The 13845-nt window shown below is 48.7% G+C and overlaps 1 protein-coding gene across 3 annotated transcripts in view; it reads left to right on the forward strand.

Moving 5' to 3' along the window:
• Positions 1 to 13845, forward strand: part of LOC146356054 (uncharacterized) — a 49906-nt gene that overhangs the window by 16775 nt on the left and 19286 nt on the right. Inside the window, exon 6 of one of the 3 annotated variants that reach the window (XM_084831200.1) lies at positions 50 to 2789. In XM_084831200.1, coding sequence (XP_084687326.1) covers positions 50 to 2789 — 2740 coding nt within the window. Of the gene's footprint in view, positions 1 to 49; positions 12647 to 13845 lie in introns of those variants that run through there. The other 2 variants (XM_084831199.1, XM_084831198.1) reach the window with 2 other exon arrangements.

Raw genomic sequence — 13845 nt, forward strand, 5'->3', positions numbered from 1 at the left:
AGATTCAGGAGCAAATCTTGTTTCCCCCTCACCTGTTTTTTCCTCCCAGCAGGTCATTTCTGGAAAACACACTTCTGCCCAGAGTGCGGCCGATGTTTTGCCCTCAAATTGTCTCTTGCTGCACACCAGAGAATCCACGCAAGAGAGGAGCCCCAGGAAAGCTCAGAGTATGGGGAAAGTTGTGGTCAAAGTTCAGAACTTGGCAGCAACAGCCAAACATGTGGGCGACAAAGATGCCATGATTGCTCAGAGTGCGGGAAATCGTTTGCTCATCGATCTGTCCTTTTGATCCACCGGAAGCTCCATGCAGGACATAAATCATACACATGCTTGGAGTGTGGAAAATGTTTCCGTCAGCGTTCAGGACTGATGTGCCATCAGAGGACCCATGCGGGAGAAAAGCCCCACAAGTGCTTTGAGTGTGGGAAATGTTTTGGTGAACGTTCACATCTTGTGTTGCATCAGACGTTGCACAGTGGGGAGAGATTCTATAAATGTCTGGAGTGTGGGAAATCTTTTATAGGACAATCATACCTTGTAATCCATCAGAGAATCCACACACGAGAGAAACCCTACCAATGCATAGATTGTGAGAAACGCTTTACCCAGAAGCAGCACCTTCAGCGTCACCGTAGAGTCCACACAGGAGAAAAGCCATACAAGTGTTTGGATTGTGGGAAATCTTTTGCCAGCAAATCAGAGCTTACTTTACACCAGAGAATACATACAGGAGTGAGGCCATATGAATGTGCAGATTGTGGGAAATCATTTACTGTCTCATCACACCTTATTACACATGAGAAAATCCACACAAGAGAGAAACCATATAGATGTTTGGACTGTGGAAGATCATTTGTTCATCTGTCAAGTTACAAGGGACACCAAAGAATCCATACAGGAGAGAGACCTCATGAATGCTTGGAGTGTGGGAAACGTTTTTCCCGGAAAGACAGTCTTGTGTTGCACCAGAGAGTCCACACAGGGGAGAAGCCCCATACATGTTTGGAGTGTGGCAAATGTTTTTCTCAAAGCTCAAGCCTTGTTACCCACCAGAGAGTCCACACAGGGGAGAAGCTTCATACATGTTTGGAGTGTGGCAGATGTTTTTCTCAAAGCTCAAGCCTTGTTACCCACCAGAAAGTCCACACAGGAGAGAAACCCCATAAATGTTTGGAGTGTGGCAGATGTTTTACTGAAACATCCTCACTTTGTAAACACCAGAGAATCCACACAGGAGAGAAACCACATAAATGTTTGGAGTGTGGCAGATGTTTTACTGAAACATCCTCACTTTGTAAACACCAGAGAATCCACACAGGAGAGAAACCACATAAATGTTTCGAGTGTGGCAAATGTTTTACTGAAATATCCTCACTTCGTAAACACCAGAGAGTCCACACAGGAGAGAAACCATATAAATGTTTCGAGTGTGGCAAATGTTTTTCACAGATGGGAAACCTTCAAAACCACCAGAGAGTCCACACAGGAGAGAAACCATATAAATGTTTGGACTGTGGAAGATCATTTGCTGATCAATCAAGCCTTAAGGGACACCAAAGAATCCATACAGGAGAGAGACCTCATGAATGCTTGGAGTGTGGGAAACGTTTTTACCGGAAATACAGTCTTGTGTTGCACCACAGAGTCCACACAGGGGAGAAGCCCCATACATGTTTGGAGTGTGGCAAATGTTTTTCTCAAAGCTCGAGCCTTGTTACCCACCAGAGAGTCCACAGAAGAGATAAACCCCATAAATGTTTGGAGTGTGGCCAAGGTTTTCAGGAGAAATCCCGCCTCGTTAGACACCAAACTATTCACACAGGAGAGAGACAACACAAATCCTTGGAGTGTGGCAAATCTCATGAATGTTTGGACTGTGGAAAATGCTTTTCCAGGAAAGACACTCTTTTGAAACACCAGAGAGTCCACACAGGAGAGAAACCACATAAATGTTTCGAGTGTGGCAAATGTTTTACTGAAATATCCTCACTTCGTAAACACCAGAGAGTCCACACAGGAGAGAAACCACATAAATGTTTCGAGTGTGGCAAATGTTTTTCACAGATGGGAAGCCTTCAAAACCACCAGAGAGTCCACACAGGAGAGAAACCACATAAATGTTTGGAGTGTGGCAAATGTTTTTCACAGATGGGAAACCTTCAAAACCACCAGAGAGTCCACACAGGAGAAAAGCCATACAAGTGTTTGGATTGTGGGAAATCTTTTGCCAGCAAATCAGGCCTTACTGTACACCAGAGTATACATACAGGAGTGAGGCCGTATGAATGTGCGGATTGTGGGAAATCGTTTACTGTCTCATCACAGCTTATTAGTCATAAAAGAGTCCACACAAGAGAGAAACCATATAAATGTTTGGACTGTGGAAGATCATTTGCTCATCAATCAAGCCTTAAGGGACACCAAAGAATCCATACAGGAGAGAGACCTCATGAATGCTTGGAGTGTGGGAAATCTTTTGCCAGCAAATCAGGCCTTACTGTACACCAGAGTATACATACAGGAGTGAGGCCGTATGAATGTGCGGATTGTGGGAAATCGTTTACTGTCTCATCACAACTTATTAGTCATAAAAGAGTCCACACAAGAGAGAAACCATATAAATGTTTGGACTGTGGAAGATCATTTGCTCATCAATCAAGCTTTAAGGGACACCAAAGAATCCATACAGGAGAGAGACCTCATGAATGCTTGGAGTGTGGGAAATGTTTTTCCCGGAAAGACAGTCTTGTGTTGCACCAGAGAGTCCACACAGGAGAGAAACCCCATATGTTTGGAGTGTGGCAAATGTTTTCAGGAGAAATCCCGCTGCCTTAGACACCAAACTATTCACATGGGAGAGAGACAACAGAAATGCTTGGAGTGTGGCAAATCTATTGCTCGGAAGGAAACTCTTCTAACCCATCAGAGGGTCCACACAGGAGAAAGACCCTTTAAATGCTTGACATGTGCACATTTTTTTTCTCCGAAATCACGCCTTACTATACACCAGAAGAGAGCCCATAGAGGCGAGAAAGAATAGAAATGTGTTAAGCAGAAATACCAGCTGTTTTGTCACACGGGACAAAAAAGACCCACCCATAATTGCTGGGGACGTGGGAAATATCTCCCCATCCTTACGCTTCCATATACAGCAGGTAGTTGTTTTCTTTTCTCTCTTTGCTGATGAAGGAGAAAGGGGCACTGGAAAATCCTTTGAACTGCTATACTGCTATGATTGCCTGGGATAGCTGAGCATTTCGTTTCAGGTCAGTATTCATCAGAATTTTCCACAATTCATAAGTTTCTTCATATTTGGATGGAAAGAAGTTGAGACTTGAAAAAAAAAGTCAAATGTTGGAGAAATGTGGAGTGTGACAGATTCCTCCATCCATGCCCAGGCTTGGCACGCTTAGCTCTTAGAAGTCTGGGGTTGAATCCTGGCCTATTCCACAATGTTAGTGCTGAACTAGGGTTCCCACCTCTTTTTTTCTGACAGGCTGCTCATCTTTAAACAGCTACATGGCAGGCACAACATGGTCCCTCCATGCTTGGAATAGCTGGACGTATTTCATTGGGCCAGTGCAGAGACTTTAATTTCAGTTCAGTTTTGATAGGAATTCACCCTAGTTTGCAAATTCCTTCATATTCAGGATAGAAAGAACCTCAGAATTCAAGCGTGGGAGAATGTGGCACGGACGTTTCCATCCAGCCCTAATGAATGTTATGACAGCATAACGCTGCCATACCGCCAATGCACCTTTTCTTTCTGTCACTCCTTTTCTGTCTCTGCTGGTGCAGGACAAAGGACCACTGGACTCGTTGCGCTCTGGTTCCTGTGAACTGCAGTCGTGCGCGAATGCTGTGGGTCTTGCAACGACTCAGGATGATTTGCTTTTAAGCAGATGGGCTGGAGAGAGTTCAGGGCGTTGCTGGAGTGTAATATGAAAGAGGGCTGGGCAGCAATTGCTAGACTTTTGTTCAGTTCTTCTTATCCTCGTTCGCTTTATTATTTTTTCTGCTGTCCTTATATTGGGCATTGTCCCCAATAAACCTTTTGATTTCTTTTGGTGAAATATTGAATTTCCTTTTTTGGTGAATTTCCTGTTAGTTCAGCCTTGCCCACTGGGGTGGGTGCTTACAGGTGGTGGGCTTAGAAAGAAATCCACGAATGGAGTGGGCTGAAAGAGGAGCCCCCCCCCCCCGTAAGTCCCCAGACCTGTAAGCAAGCTAACAGTAGTTGAGAAAGGCTTAGAGATCGATAATGCTCTCTGCTTTGGCTCATTGGTAAGTGCAATTTCCTCGCAAGTGGGCTCCTTGGCTGGTGAGATGAGTCAAAGGTCGATATGGCCGCCTCAGCACCTTCCGTGCTCTGGTACTCTGCATCTTATCAGAGTCTCGGATGTGCCTGGGAAGTGGAGCTCTGCTTGTCGTAAAGCTACAGGTGTCTGTGCTGGGAACCAGGCCCTGTTAGGCTGTACTGGGAAAGCTGCGGATTAACTCTAAGTAATGCTTGCACCTGTCATATTACCTCACTGCTATGCCTGAATAACATACAGTCAGGGCCAGAAATACTGGAACAAGGATAACTGTTTTATTTTATTTATTTTTTATTTATTTCATTTCTATACTGCCCAATAGCCGAAGGCCTCTATACACCACCACATTGAAGTTGAAAGGAAACACACCCAGATGGGAGCGAAGTTAGGCCTTTCAGCTGTAATGCAAGGGACTTGATAAAAATGGGGCACTAACCATTCAGGAAGGACAGCCAGTGGCATATACACACCCCCGTCGTTGGTGGCTCATAAGTAATGGAACGAATGGCCGACAAGCAGCTGCATGGCCAGTGGTTCTGAGTGCACTGAAACCCCCAACATGAGGTCCAAAGAGGTGTCCATGTGAGTGAAGGAGGCCATCATTAGGCTGAGCAAACAAAAGAAACTTATCAGAGAGATCGCAAAAACAGTGGGGGTGGCCAACACAACAGTTTGGAACATCCTCAAAAAGAAGGAATTAACTGGCAAGCTCAGCAACAGCAAAAGGCCTGGAAGACCACAGAAGACAACTCAAGTGGATGACCGCAGAATTCTGCTCATGGTGAAGAGGAACCCTTTCACAACATCTAGCCAGGGCAAGAACGCTCTTGTGGAGGTAGGCATGTCATTGTCAACATCTACAGTCAAGAGACAGCTTTATGAATGTAAATATAGAGACTTCACAACAAGGTGCAAACCACTGGTAACGCTCAAGAACAGACAGGCCAGATTAGCCTTTGCCAGCAAACACCTAAAAAGCCTGCCCAGTTCTGCAATAAGATTCTTTGGACTGATGAAACCAAGATTAACTTGTACCAGAATGATGGAAAAATATGGAGAAGGAAAGGAACAGCTCATGATCCAAAGCATACCACATCATCTGTCCAACATGGTGGAGGCAGTGTTATGGCATGGGCATGTATGGCTGCCAATGGAGCCGGGTCACTGGTGTTTATTGATGACCTGACTGCTAAGAAAAGCAGCCGGACGAATTCTGAAGTGTATAGAGCGATACTTTCTGCTCAGATTCAGCAGAATGCTGCCAAACTGATAGGACGCCACTTCATATTGCAGATGGATAATGACCCAAAACATACAGCAAAAGCTACCCAAGAGTTTCTCCAGGCAAAGAAGTGGGATGTTTGTTTGTTTGTTTATTTATTTATTTCATTTCTATACCGCCCAATAGCTGAAGCTGTCTGGTTTTAATTTTTGTGAACCGCCCAAACAGCACACAATAAAACAATTTAAAATATATAGAACATTAAAGCCACAATATAACAATGCAACCACAATAAAACCTAGCAGCAGTGCAGGAGTTTAAAATACAGATTTCAAACAGCAAAGCTAAAAGTTCAGAATGCTAAAATGCCTGGGAGTATAAAAAGGTCTTCACCTGGTGCCGAAAGGAATACAATGTAGGTGCCAGGCGAACCTCGCTAGGAAGCTCATTCCAGAGCTGGGGTGCCACAGCAGAAAAAGCCCTCCTAGTAGCCACCCGCCTCACTTCCTTTGGCAGGGGCTCACGGAGAAGGGCCGCTGATGATGATCTTAAGGTCCAGGCAGGCAAATATGGGAGGAGGCGATCCTTCAGGTAACCTGGCCCCAAGCCGTTAAGGGCTTTAAATGTTAATACCAGCACTTTGAATCGGGCCCGGAAATGGACTGGCAGCCAGTGCAGCTGGAAAAGTACTGGCGTAATATGATCAGTGCATGTTCTTCAACGGCCAAGTCAGTCACCTGATCTCAACCGAATAGAGCATGCTTTTCACTTACTGAAGACAAGACTGAAGGCAGAAAGACCCACAAACAAGCAGCAGCTGAAGGCAGCTGCAGTGAAGGCCTGGCCGAGCATCTCGAGGGAGGAGACTCCGCATTTGGTCATGTCCATGGGTTCCAGACTTAAGGCAGTCATTGACTGCAAAGGATTTTCATCCAGGTATTAAAGGCGATCCTTCAGTTTGAAATGATGTTGGTTTGTTCCATTACTTATGAGCTACCAATGACAGGGGTGTGTGTATGCCACTGGCTGTCCTTCCTGAATGGTTGGTGCCCCACTTTTGTCAAAGACCTTGAATTACAGCTGAAAGTCCTGACTTCGCTCCCGTCTGGGTGTGTTTCCTTTCAACTTCAATGTGGTGGTGTACAGAGGCCAACTGCCAAAACTGTTATCCTTGTTCCAATATTTCTGGCCCTGACTGTATATGATATAAAGGTCTTCTGGGAGCAGAACTCTTTGTTCAGAGAAGCCGTCTGATCCAGCCACTGTGTACGCCTGTGTGCTGTAAGTACTCAATAAAGTCTCCTTGTAAGTAAACCTGGATCTGGCTTACCACTTTCGCAGCACCTCCAAACCTTAGCAGCCCACGGCTGGGGCAAACACCCCCCTGCCCCACCTCTGCCCATCCCAAGGAGGGAGAAAGGGACGAAGATCTCCACTTACATGGAAGGAAAGCAGAAGCCAGATTCAATGTGAATGTGTCTTTCTTCCCCCAAACAGAATGGCCTGTACCACGGTCACTGGGAACGATGCGCTTTCATTGCCGTAAACGCATGTTTCCAAATATATACGAATGCAATACGTCTGCAGAGACATCTTGAAATGAGCGAGGGAGTATGGCCACTGAAATGCAGCGGAATGGCTTTGTGATTCTGCCCACAGACCCAAAAGCTTCTTGCGAACAGCTTTTATGTGTCCGACCTCCAGGTATGCGGTAGCCCACCGGAGAGTGCCATCTGGGGGGACCCTCCTGGGTCGGTGGGCCGCCTGGCAGGCTTAGCTGGTGGCGGGGAGCAACAGCACCGGTACTCTGGTATGCCCTGGGTGGCTGGGCCAGGAAACCACCATTTAAGCTGCTCACAAGGCCCTTGATGGAGCACAGGTGCACCGGTGCACTGTGGGTAATTAACAGGGTTGCCTGCAGGCTGAGAGAAAGCCTCTTTCAAAGGGGAGCCCGGGCAAGGCATCCGTAGCGGCCCTGGCTGGCAGTCCGGGGCCCTGGCAGCCGCTGGAGGGTGCTGAGTGCTGACGCCAGGCCTGGAACCACCCTTGAAATGCCTTGGAGCGGGACTAGGAAGCTTCCGGAGGTCACAGAGACCTTTGCTACACCCAGCTTGGATTACTGCAACACGCTGTCCGTGGGGCTGCCTTTGAAGGGTCCCTGGAAACCTCGGCTGCCCAGAATGCAGCGCCGTCCTTGGGAGCGCAGAATGCCTCGTTTGCAACAGCTGCATTGGCTTCCAGGTGGCTTCTGGGCACAATTCAAAGTGCTGGTTATCATCCCCCCCCGCCGCCTTTATTTCCAATCTTCAGAGATGAGTGCCGTTGCATACGTAGCCGAAACAGCACCATTCATAGACAAGAAGGAGGTATTGGCAGGCTCAGGGCAATCCCACCCTTTGCAGGAGGTTCACAACATATTAAGGAACCCCCCCCCCCCCAAATGTTGACAAGGACTGAGTGTGCTCAGTGAGCAGGGAACGCTGACTGACTGTGAGGGGAGGGGAACAGCCAGGCGAAGCAGGGAGAGGGAATGCCATGGAGTATCCTGGAGAGGGCATGGCTGTCTGACTGGAACCCTGACCAGGAGGTCTCCACCCTTCAGCATACTGTATATTGTACATCAGGGGTCCCCAACCTTTTTTGGATCCGTGGGCACATTTTGGAATTTGAGAAACTGCTGTGGGCACCACCACAAAATGCCTAATCAGTGGATTTGGCATTTACCTGTCATGTGCAGGGATATCAGGATGCGTCTTATTCAGCAAAAATGTTTGTTTCATGTCTATTGGACACTGCAACATTTCTTTAATAAGGGATTGTCTAATTCAGCTCATTGCTAGTGGTGCAGTGCAGCTAATGCTTCTTTTAGAGGTCTGTTTCGGCAATGTCCGGTAGTTCCTTCTTTTGTGGGGGGAAGTTACCGCGCAGATCAATTTTGTATTGGAACTGTCTTTAGTATCTACATCTACACACTCTTCTAAATTATCTACCTGCCTCTTGGACATTAACAACTGGTCAGCGGAAATGGAATCTCTGCACTCTTTGGACAGCTGAAAGGCCAGTATTAAAACACTGGGACGATAAACACTCACCTCCTATAATGCAGCGGACTGAGGACCTTACAACTCTTTCAGTATTTGAACTGGTGGCATATAGACACCTTCAGATGGGTAGTTCCGTCGATATTTGGTCCACTTTTGATGAAGCCCGTTTAGAACTGCTAGAACGTTGTATGCACTTCATATATATCCACGTACATGTATTAAAAAATATCCTGGGAATGGGCACAGACTGGAACCCTGAGCAGGATCACCTCAGTTCTCACTGGTATATAGTAATAGCAATCCCAATTCTCAGAGTCCCGTTTCTGCTGTAGCCAAAGCGGCACCGTCCATGTACAAAAGGGGTATCAGCAAGCCGAGGGGAACTCCAAGTCCTGCAAAAGTAGAAAAACCCTCAGGAAGAAGCCAATGACCACGGAGCAACACCCTCCAGCCACAAAGGGCTGCATAAGGCCTGAGCGTTCTCAGCTGGCGGAAGTGTTGGCTGGCTGATGGCGGGGAGAGGAATCAGAAAACAAGGGTTGGGAGGGGAGGCAGTGGCTGGAAAGCACAACAGTGGGTGTGCACAGGGTACGTTTCCTTGCCGGTTCCACTTGTCACCTTCAAAGCCCTGAACGGCTTGGGATCAGGATATCCCCCCCCCCCCGTGAGTCCTCCCCCTCCCTGCCATGGTCACCGGCTGCACTTGCTCCTCCTCCTCCTGGCTCCCACGTGCTGGCTTGTCAGGCAGAGAGCAGGGAAGCCGTGGCGGCGTCTGCGCCTCCTGCTCCACCTTCTGATCAGGATGCAGGACAACAGGGCCTTCTCTGTGGTGGCGCCCTGATTGCGGAGCGCCCTGCTGGGGCCAGGAAATCTGATTGGCTCTCTTTGCCTGGGCTTCTTCCATCTTGTTAAGGTACTTTTATTCCTGCGGCTGGACCAACCCCTTCCTTTCAGCCGTTTGTATCTGCTGCACCTGTTCCTTGTTGGTACTGTGTTAAGCCAATAGAAACACAGTAGAAAAGAATAAATACATCCAAAACATTCCAGAAACAGTAAAACAGAGGCGTCTTGGGCGGGAATAGCTAATACTTTGGAAGACAGAAACAAAATTCAAAGTGATCTGGATAGACTAGAGCGCTGGGCAGAAAACAACAGAATGACATTTAATGGGGATAAATGCCAGGTTCTGCACCTAGGAAAAAGAAACCAAATGCACAGTTACAAGATGAGGGATATGTGGCTCAACAACACTACAAGTGAGAAGGATCTTGGAATTGTTGTTGATCACAAGCTGAATATGAGCCAACAATGTGATGTGGCTGCAAAAAAGGCCAATGCTCTTTTGGGCTGCATTAATAGAAGCATAGCTTCCAAATCCCAGGAAGTACTAGTTCCCCTCTACTCAGCACTGGTTAGGCCTCATCTGGAGTACTGTGTCCAGGTCTGGGCACCACACTTTAAGAAGGATGCAGACAAACTGGAGAGGGTTCAGAGGAGGGCAACAAAGATGCTCAGGGGACTGGAAACAAAGCCCTATGAAGAGAGACTGAAAGAACTGGGCATGTTTCGCCTTGAGAAGAGAAGACTGAGGGGAGATATGATAGCGCTCTTCAAGTACTTGAAAGGTTGTCCCAGAGAGGAAGGCCAGGATCTCTTCTTGATCATCCCAGAGTGCAGGACACGGAATAATGGGCTCAAGTGACAGGAAGCCAGATTCCGGCTGAACATCAGGAAACACTTCCTGACTGTTAGAGCAATATGACAATGGAACCAGTGACCTAAGGAGGTGGTGGGCTCTCTGACACTGGAGGCTTCCAAGATGAGGCTGGACAGCCATCTGTCAGGGATGCTCTGACTCGAATTCCTGCACTGAGCAGGGGGTTGGACTTGATGGCCTTGTAGGCCCCTTCCAACCCTATAACCCTGACCAGGAGCTCTCCACACTCCAGCTTACTGTATATTGTATGTCAGGGGTTCCCAAGTTTTTTGGCCCAATGGGCACATTTGGGAATTGAGAAACTGCTGTGGGCACCACCACAAAATGCCTAATCAGTGGATCGCCACTTTGGCGTCCACGTCTCACATCTTTGGATCTATGGCTGTGTCTTATTCAGGAAAAGAGTTTGTTTCATGTCTCTTGGAGACTGCTTTAATAAGGGATTGTGTAATTCAGCTAATTGCTGGCAGTGCAATGCAGCTAATGCTTCTTTTAAATCTATGTTTTGGCAATGTCCAGTAGTTGCTTCTTGGGGGGCGGGGGTGTGCGTTACTGCACAGATCAATTTTGTACTGCAACTGTCTTTAATATCTACATGTACACACTCTTTTATATTAGTCACCTGTTTCTTGGAAATTAACAACTGGTCAGCATAAATGGATTCCCTGCACTGTTTTGACAGCTAAAAGACCAATATTACAACATTGGCAGGATAAATGCTCACCTCCAATAATGCAGTGGACCTTACAACGCTTCCAATACTGGAACGGGTGTCACATAATACAGCCTTCAAATGGATATTTCTTTGGATATTTGGTCCACTTTTGATGAAGCCTATGTATACTTGCTAGAAAGTTGTATGCATTTCATACAAAGCCACATACGTGTATTAAAAACCTGGGATTAAAAAAAAAAAACTACCAAAAATTTGGGGGGTGCCTGCGGCCATCATATTGGGGACCCCTATTGTACATATTCCCCTTCATGGATCACTGCCTTGTTGTGGTGAAGGGGCTTGCGTAACTCAGTGAAGAGTCGGACACGACGGAACGACCGAACAACAAATTGTACATATTAAAAGTGATTTCAATTCTCCAAGTCCCAGTTCTTACACAGCCAAAACTCCACCATCCATGAGCCTGAAGGAGGTATCAGCAGGCCTGGAATAACCCCTAATAGGTCAGAAGTACAAAAAATCTCTCGAAGAAAACTGAGAAGGCATCCTTCCCCGCCCCCCAAAGGAGCAGAATAAGATAATTTTTCCCCTGAGTAAGGGGGAAAAATTCTGGCTGGTTGATGGGGGGGGGGGGGGTGTCAAATCGGAAAAGGATGGGATGAGATGGCTGTGGTTCGTCTGGGCTGTGGGGTGCAGAGAGAAATCCGTGACTGGAGCTGGGCTGAAGAAGCTGGGGCCTGCACAATCTCTGCCCATTCCGAGGAGGGAGAAAGGGCTTCCACCTCTGTGGAAGGGAAGGGGAAGCCAGATTCGCTGTGAATTGGTCTTTCCTGGCACAATTCAAAGCGCTGGTTTTATTTTATTTTATTACTGCATTTATACCCCGCCTTTCTCCCTCTCGCAAGGAACTCAAGGCGGCTTACATTATCCTCCTCCTCTCCGTTGTATCCTCACAACAACCCTGTGAGGTAGGTTGGGCTGAGAGTCTGTGACTGGCCCAAAGTCACCCAGTGAGCTTCCATGGCCAAGTGGGGACTAGAACCCGGATCTCCCGGCTCCCAGTCCGTCACACTCACCACTACACTACACTGGCTCTCATCCCTCCCGTTACTTCCATTGTTCAGCGATGAGTGCTGTTCCTTATGCAGCCAAAACGGCACCATCCACATGCAAGAGAGGGGTATCGGGCAGGATCGGGGAAATCCCTTCCCCCCCTACAGAGATATGCCACATTTTAAGGAAAACGTGTCTGGGGGGCTGGGGGGAGAGAGATCAGAAAACAAGGGTTGGGAGGGAAGGCAGTTGCTGGAAAGCACAACAGTGGGCGTGCACAGGGTACGTTTCCTTGCCGGTCCCACTTACCTTCAAAGCCCTGAATGGTTTGGGATCAGGATACTTCAAGATTGCCTCCTCCTGGATCAGCCTGCCTGCTGCACTGGGGAGGCTCTTCTCTGTGTCCCGATGGTGGCCGAGGGAGGACCGGTCAGGAGGCAGGACGGGAGGGCCTTCTCTGTGGTGGCACCCAGATTGTGGGGCACCCTGACAGGGCCAGGGAGTCCGTTTGGCTCCCTTTCTTTGGGCCTTCTGCCACCTACTAAGGCATTTTTGTTCCTGCAGGTGGATGTCTTTTAAGCTGTTTGTATCCGCTGCACCTGTTCCTTGTTATTTACTGTGGTGACACGAGTGTCTCTTCGTTGCCCTTCATGGCCAAGCAACAGTGCCAGTGGCAGGTTTCTGAAGTCCCTCGGGCAAGACACCCCCAATGGGTCCCCTCCCTCAGTGAGTCCTCCTTCTCCCCGCCATGGTCACCAGTTGCTCTTCCTCTTCCTCTCTGGGAGCCATGAGGAGCAAGGAGGCCGTGGTGGCATCTGCGCCCCCCCCCCCTTGTCTAGGCCTGACGAAGAGGCAGGGGAACAATCATGGTGAAGAGGAGGAGGAGGCGCAACTCCGGGGAACTCTGGTCCATGGGCCCCTGCTGGGGTCCATGGGCCTATCTCAGGCTGCGGGAGCAGTGCAGAAGGTGGGGCCACCGCAGAGAAGGCTGCGTGTGTCTCTGTGCCCTGTCACCTGCTAATAACACCCCGTGCATCTCGTGAAGTGGACTCTGGGTCCTGAAAGCTTGCGCTCTGACGAAATGCATTGGAGTTTTGTTTCGGAATGTGATTTTTTTTTGGAAATAAAATTGAAAATTCAGGCAAGAAAAAGGAAGAACGCCACCTAATACTGCAGCCAGACAGCGACTTCCACCGTGCAGTCTTTCGCTCAGGGAGCTCAGCCGCAGGGAGAGCAGCGAAACCCGCTGCCAGGAAATGGGGCTTCGAAACGAAACGCGCCGGGGCGAGGCCTCGCGGAGATAGAGGGAGGCGGTGCGCACAACCCCCACTTCGGGTTCCCAGTGCAGGTCGCCCTATGCGAGCCCTTGTGGCATTTGGGGGTGGTCCTCCTATACTCTGGATTTTGGGTCCCCACCCCCAGCCCCATAGACCAGCATGGCTGCCTTTGTTTTGCTTTGATGTGTTGTGTCCCAAAGCTCCGCGGTGCCCCCGGCCCTGTTTCTTTCCCCACAGGGCCCTTCGCTCCTCCTGCTGCGCGTGCCCCCCCCCTCCCTTCAATTGGGGACCGGAACTGTCTGTTCAGCATCAGGAACCCCTGGAACCGCTGGTGGAAAAGAGGGATTTGGGGAGGGAGCGTTGCCGCTTCTCCCAGTTGCAGGAGCCGAAGCCGCGGGGCTGGGGAGATCGATGCAGCAGGACGGGTGAGTCTGCGAAGTGCGGGAGGTTTTGCGAGGAGCGGGGAGGCCGGCTGCAGTCGGGGGTTATGCATTTATTTACTGTGACCAGGAAGGCACCGTCTCCTTTGCGAAACAGCCA

This window comes from Heloderma suspectum, chromosome 2, assembly GCF_057233095.1.
Source record: "Heloderma suspectum isolate Gila_16-S chromosome 2, 16-S_ref, whole genome shotgun sequence".
Taxonomy (NCBI): Eukaryota; Metazoa; Chordata; class Lepidosauria; order Squamata; family Helodermatidae; genus Heloderma; species Heloderma suspectum.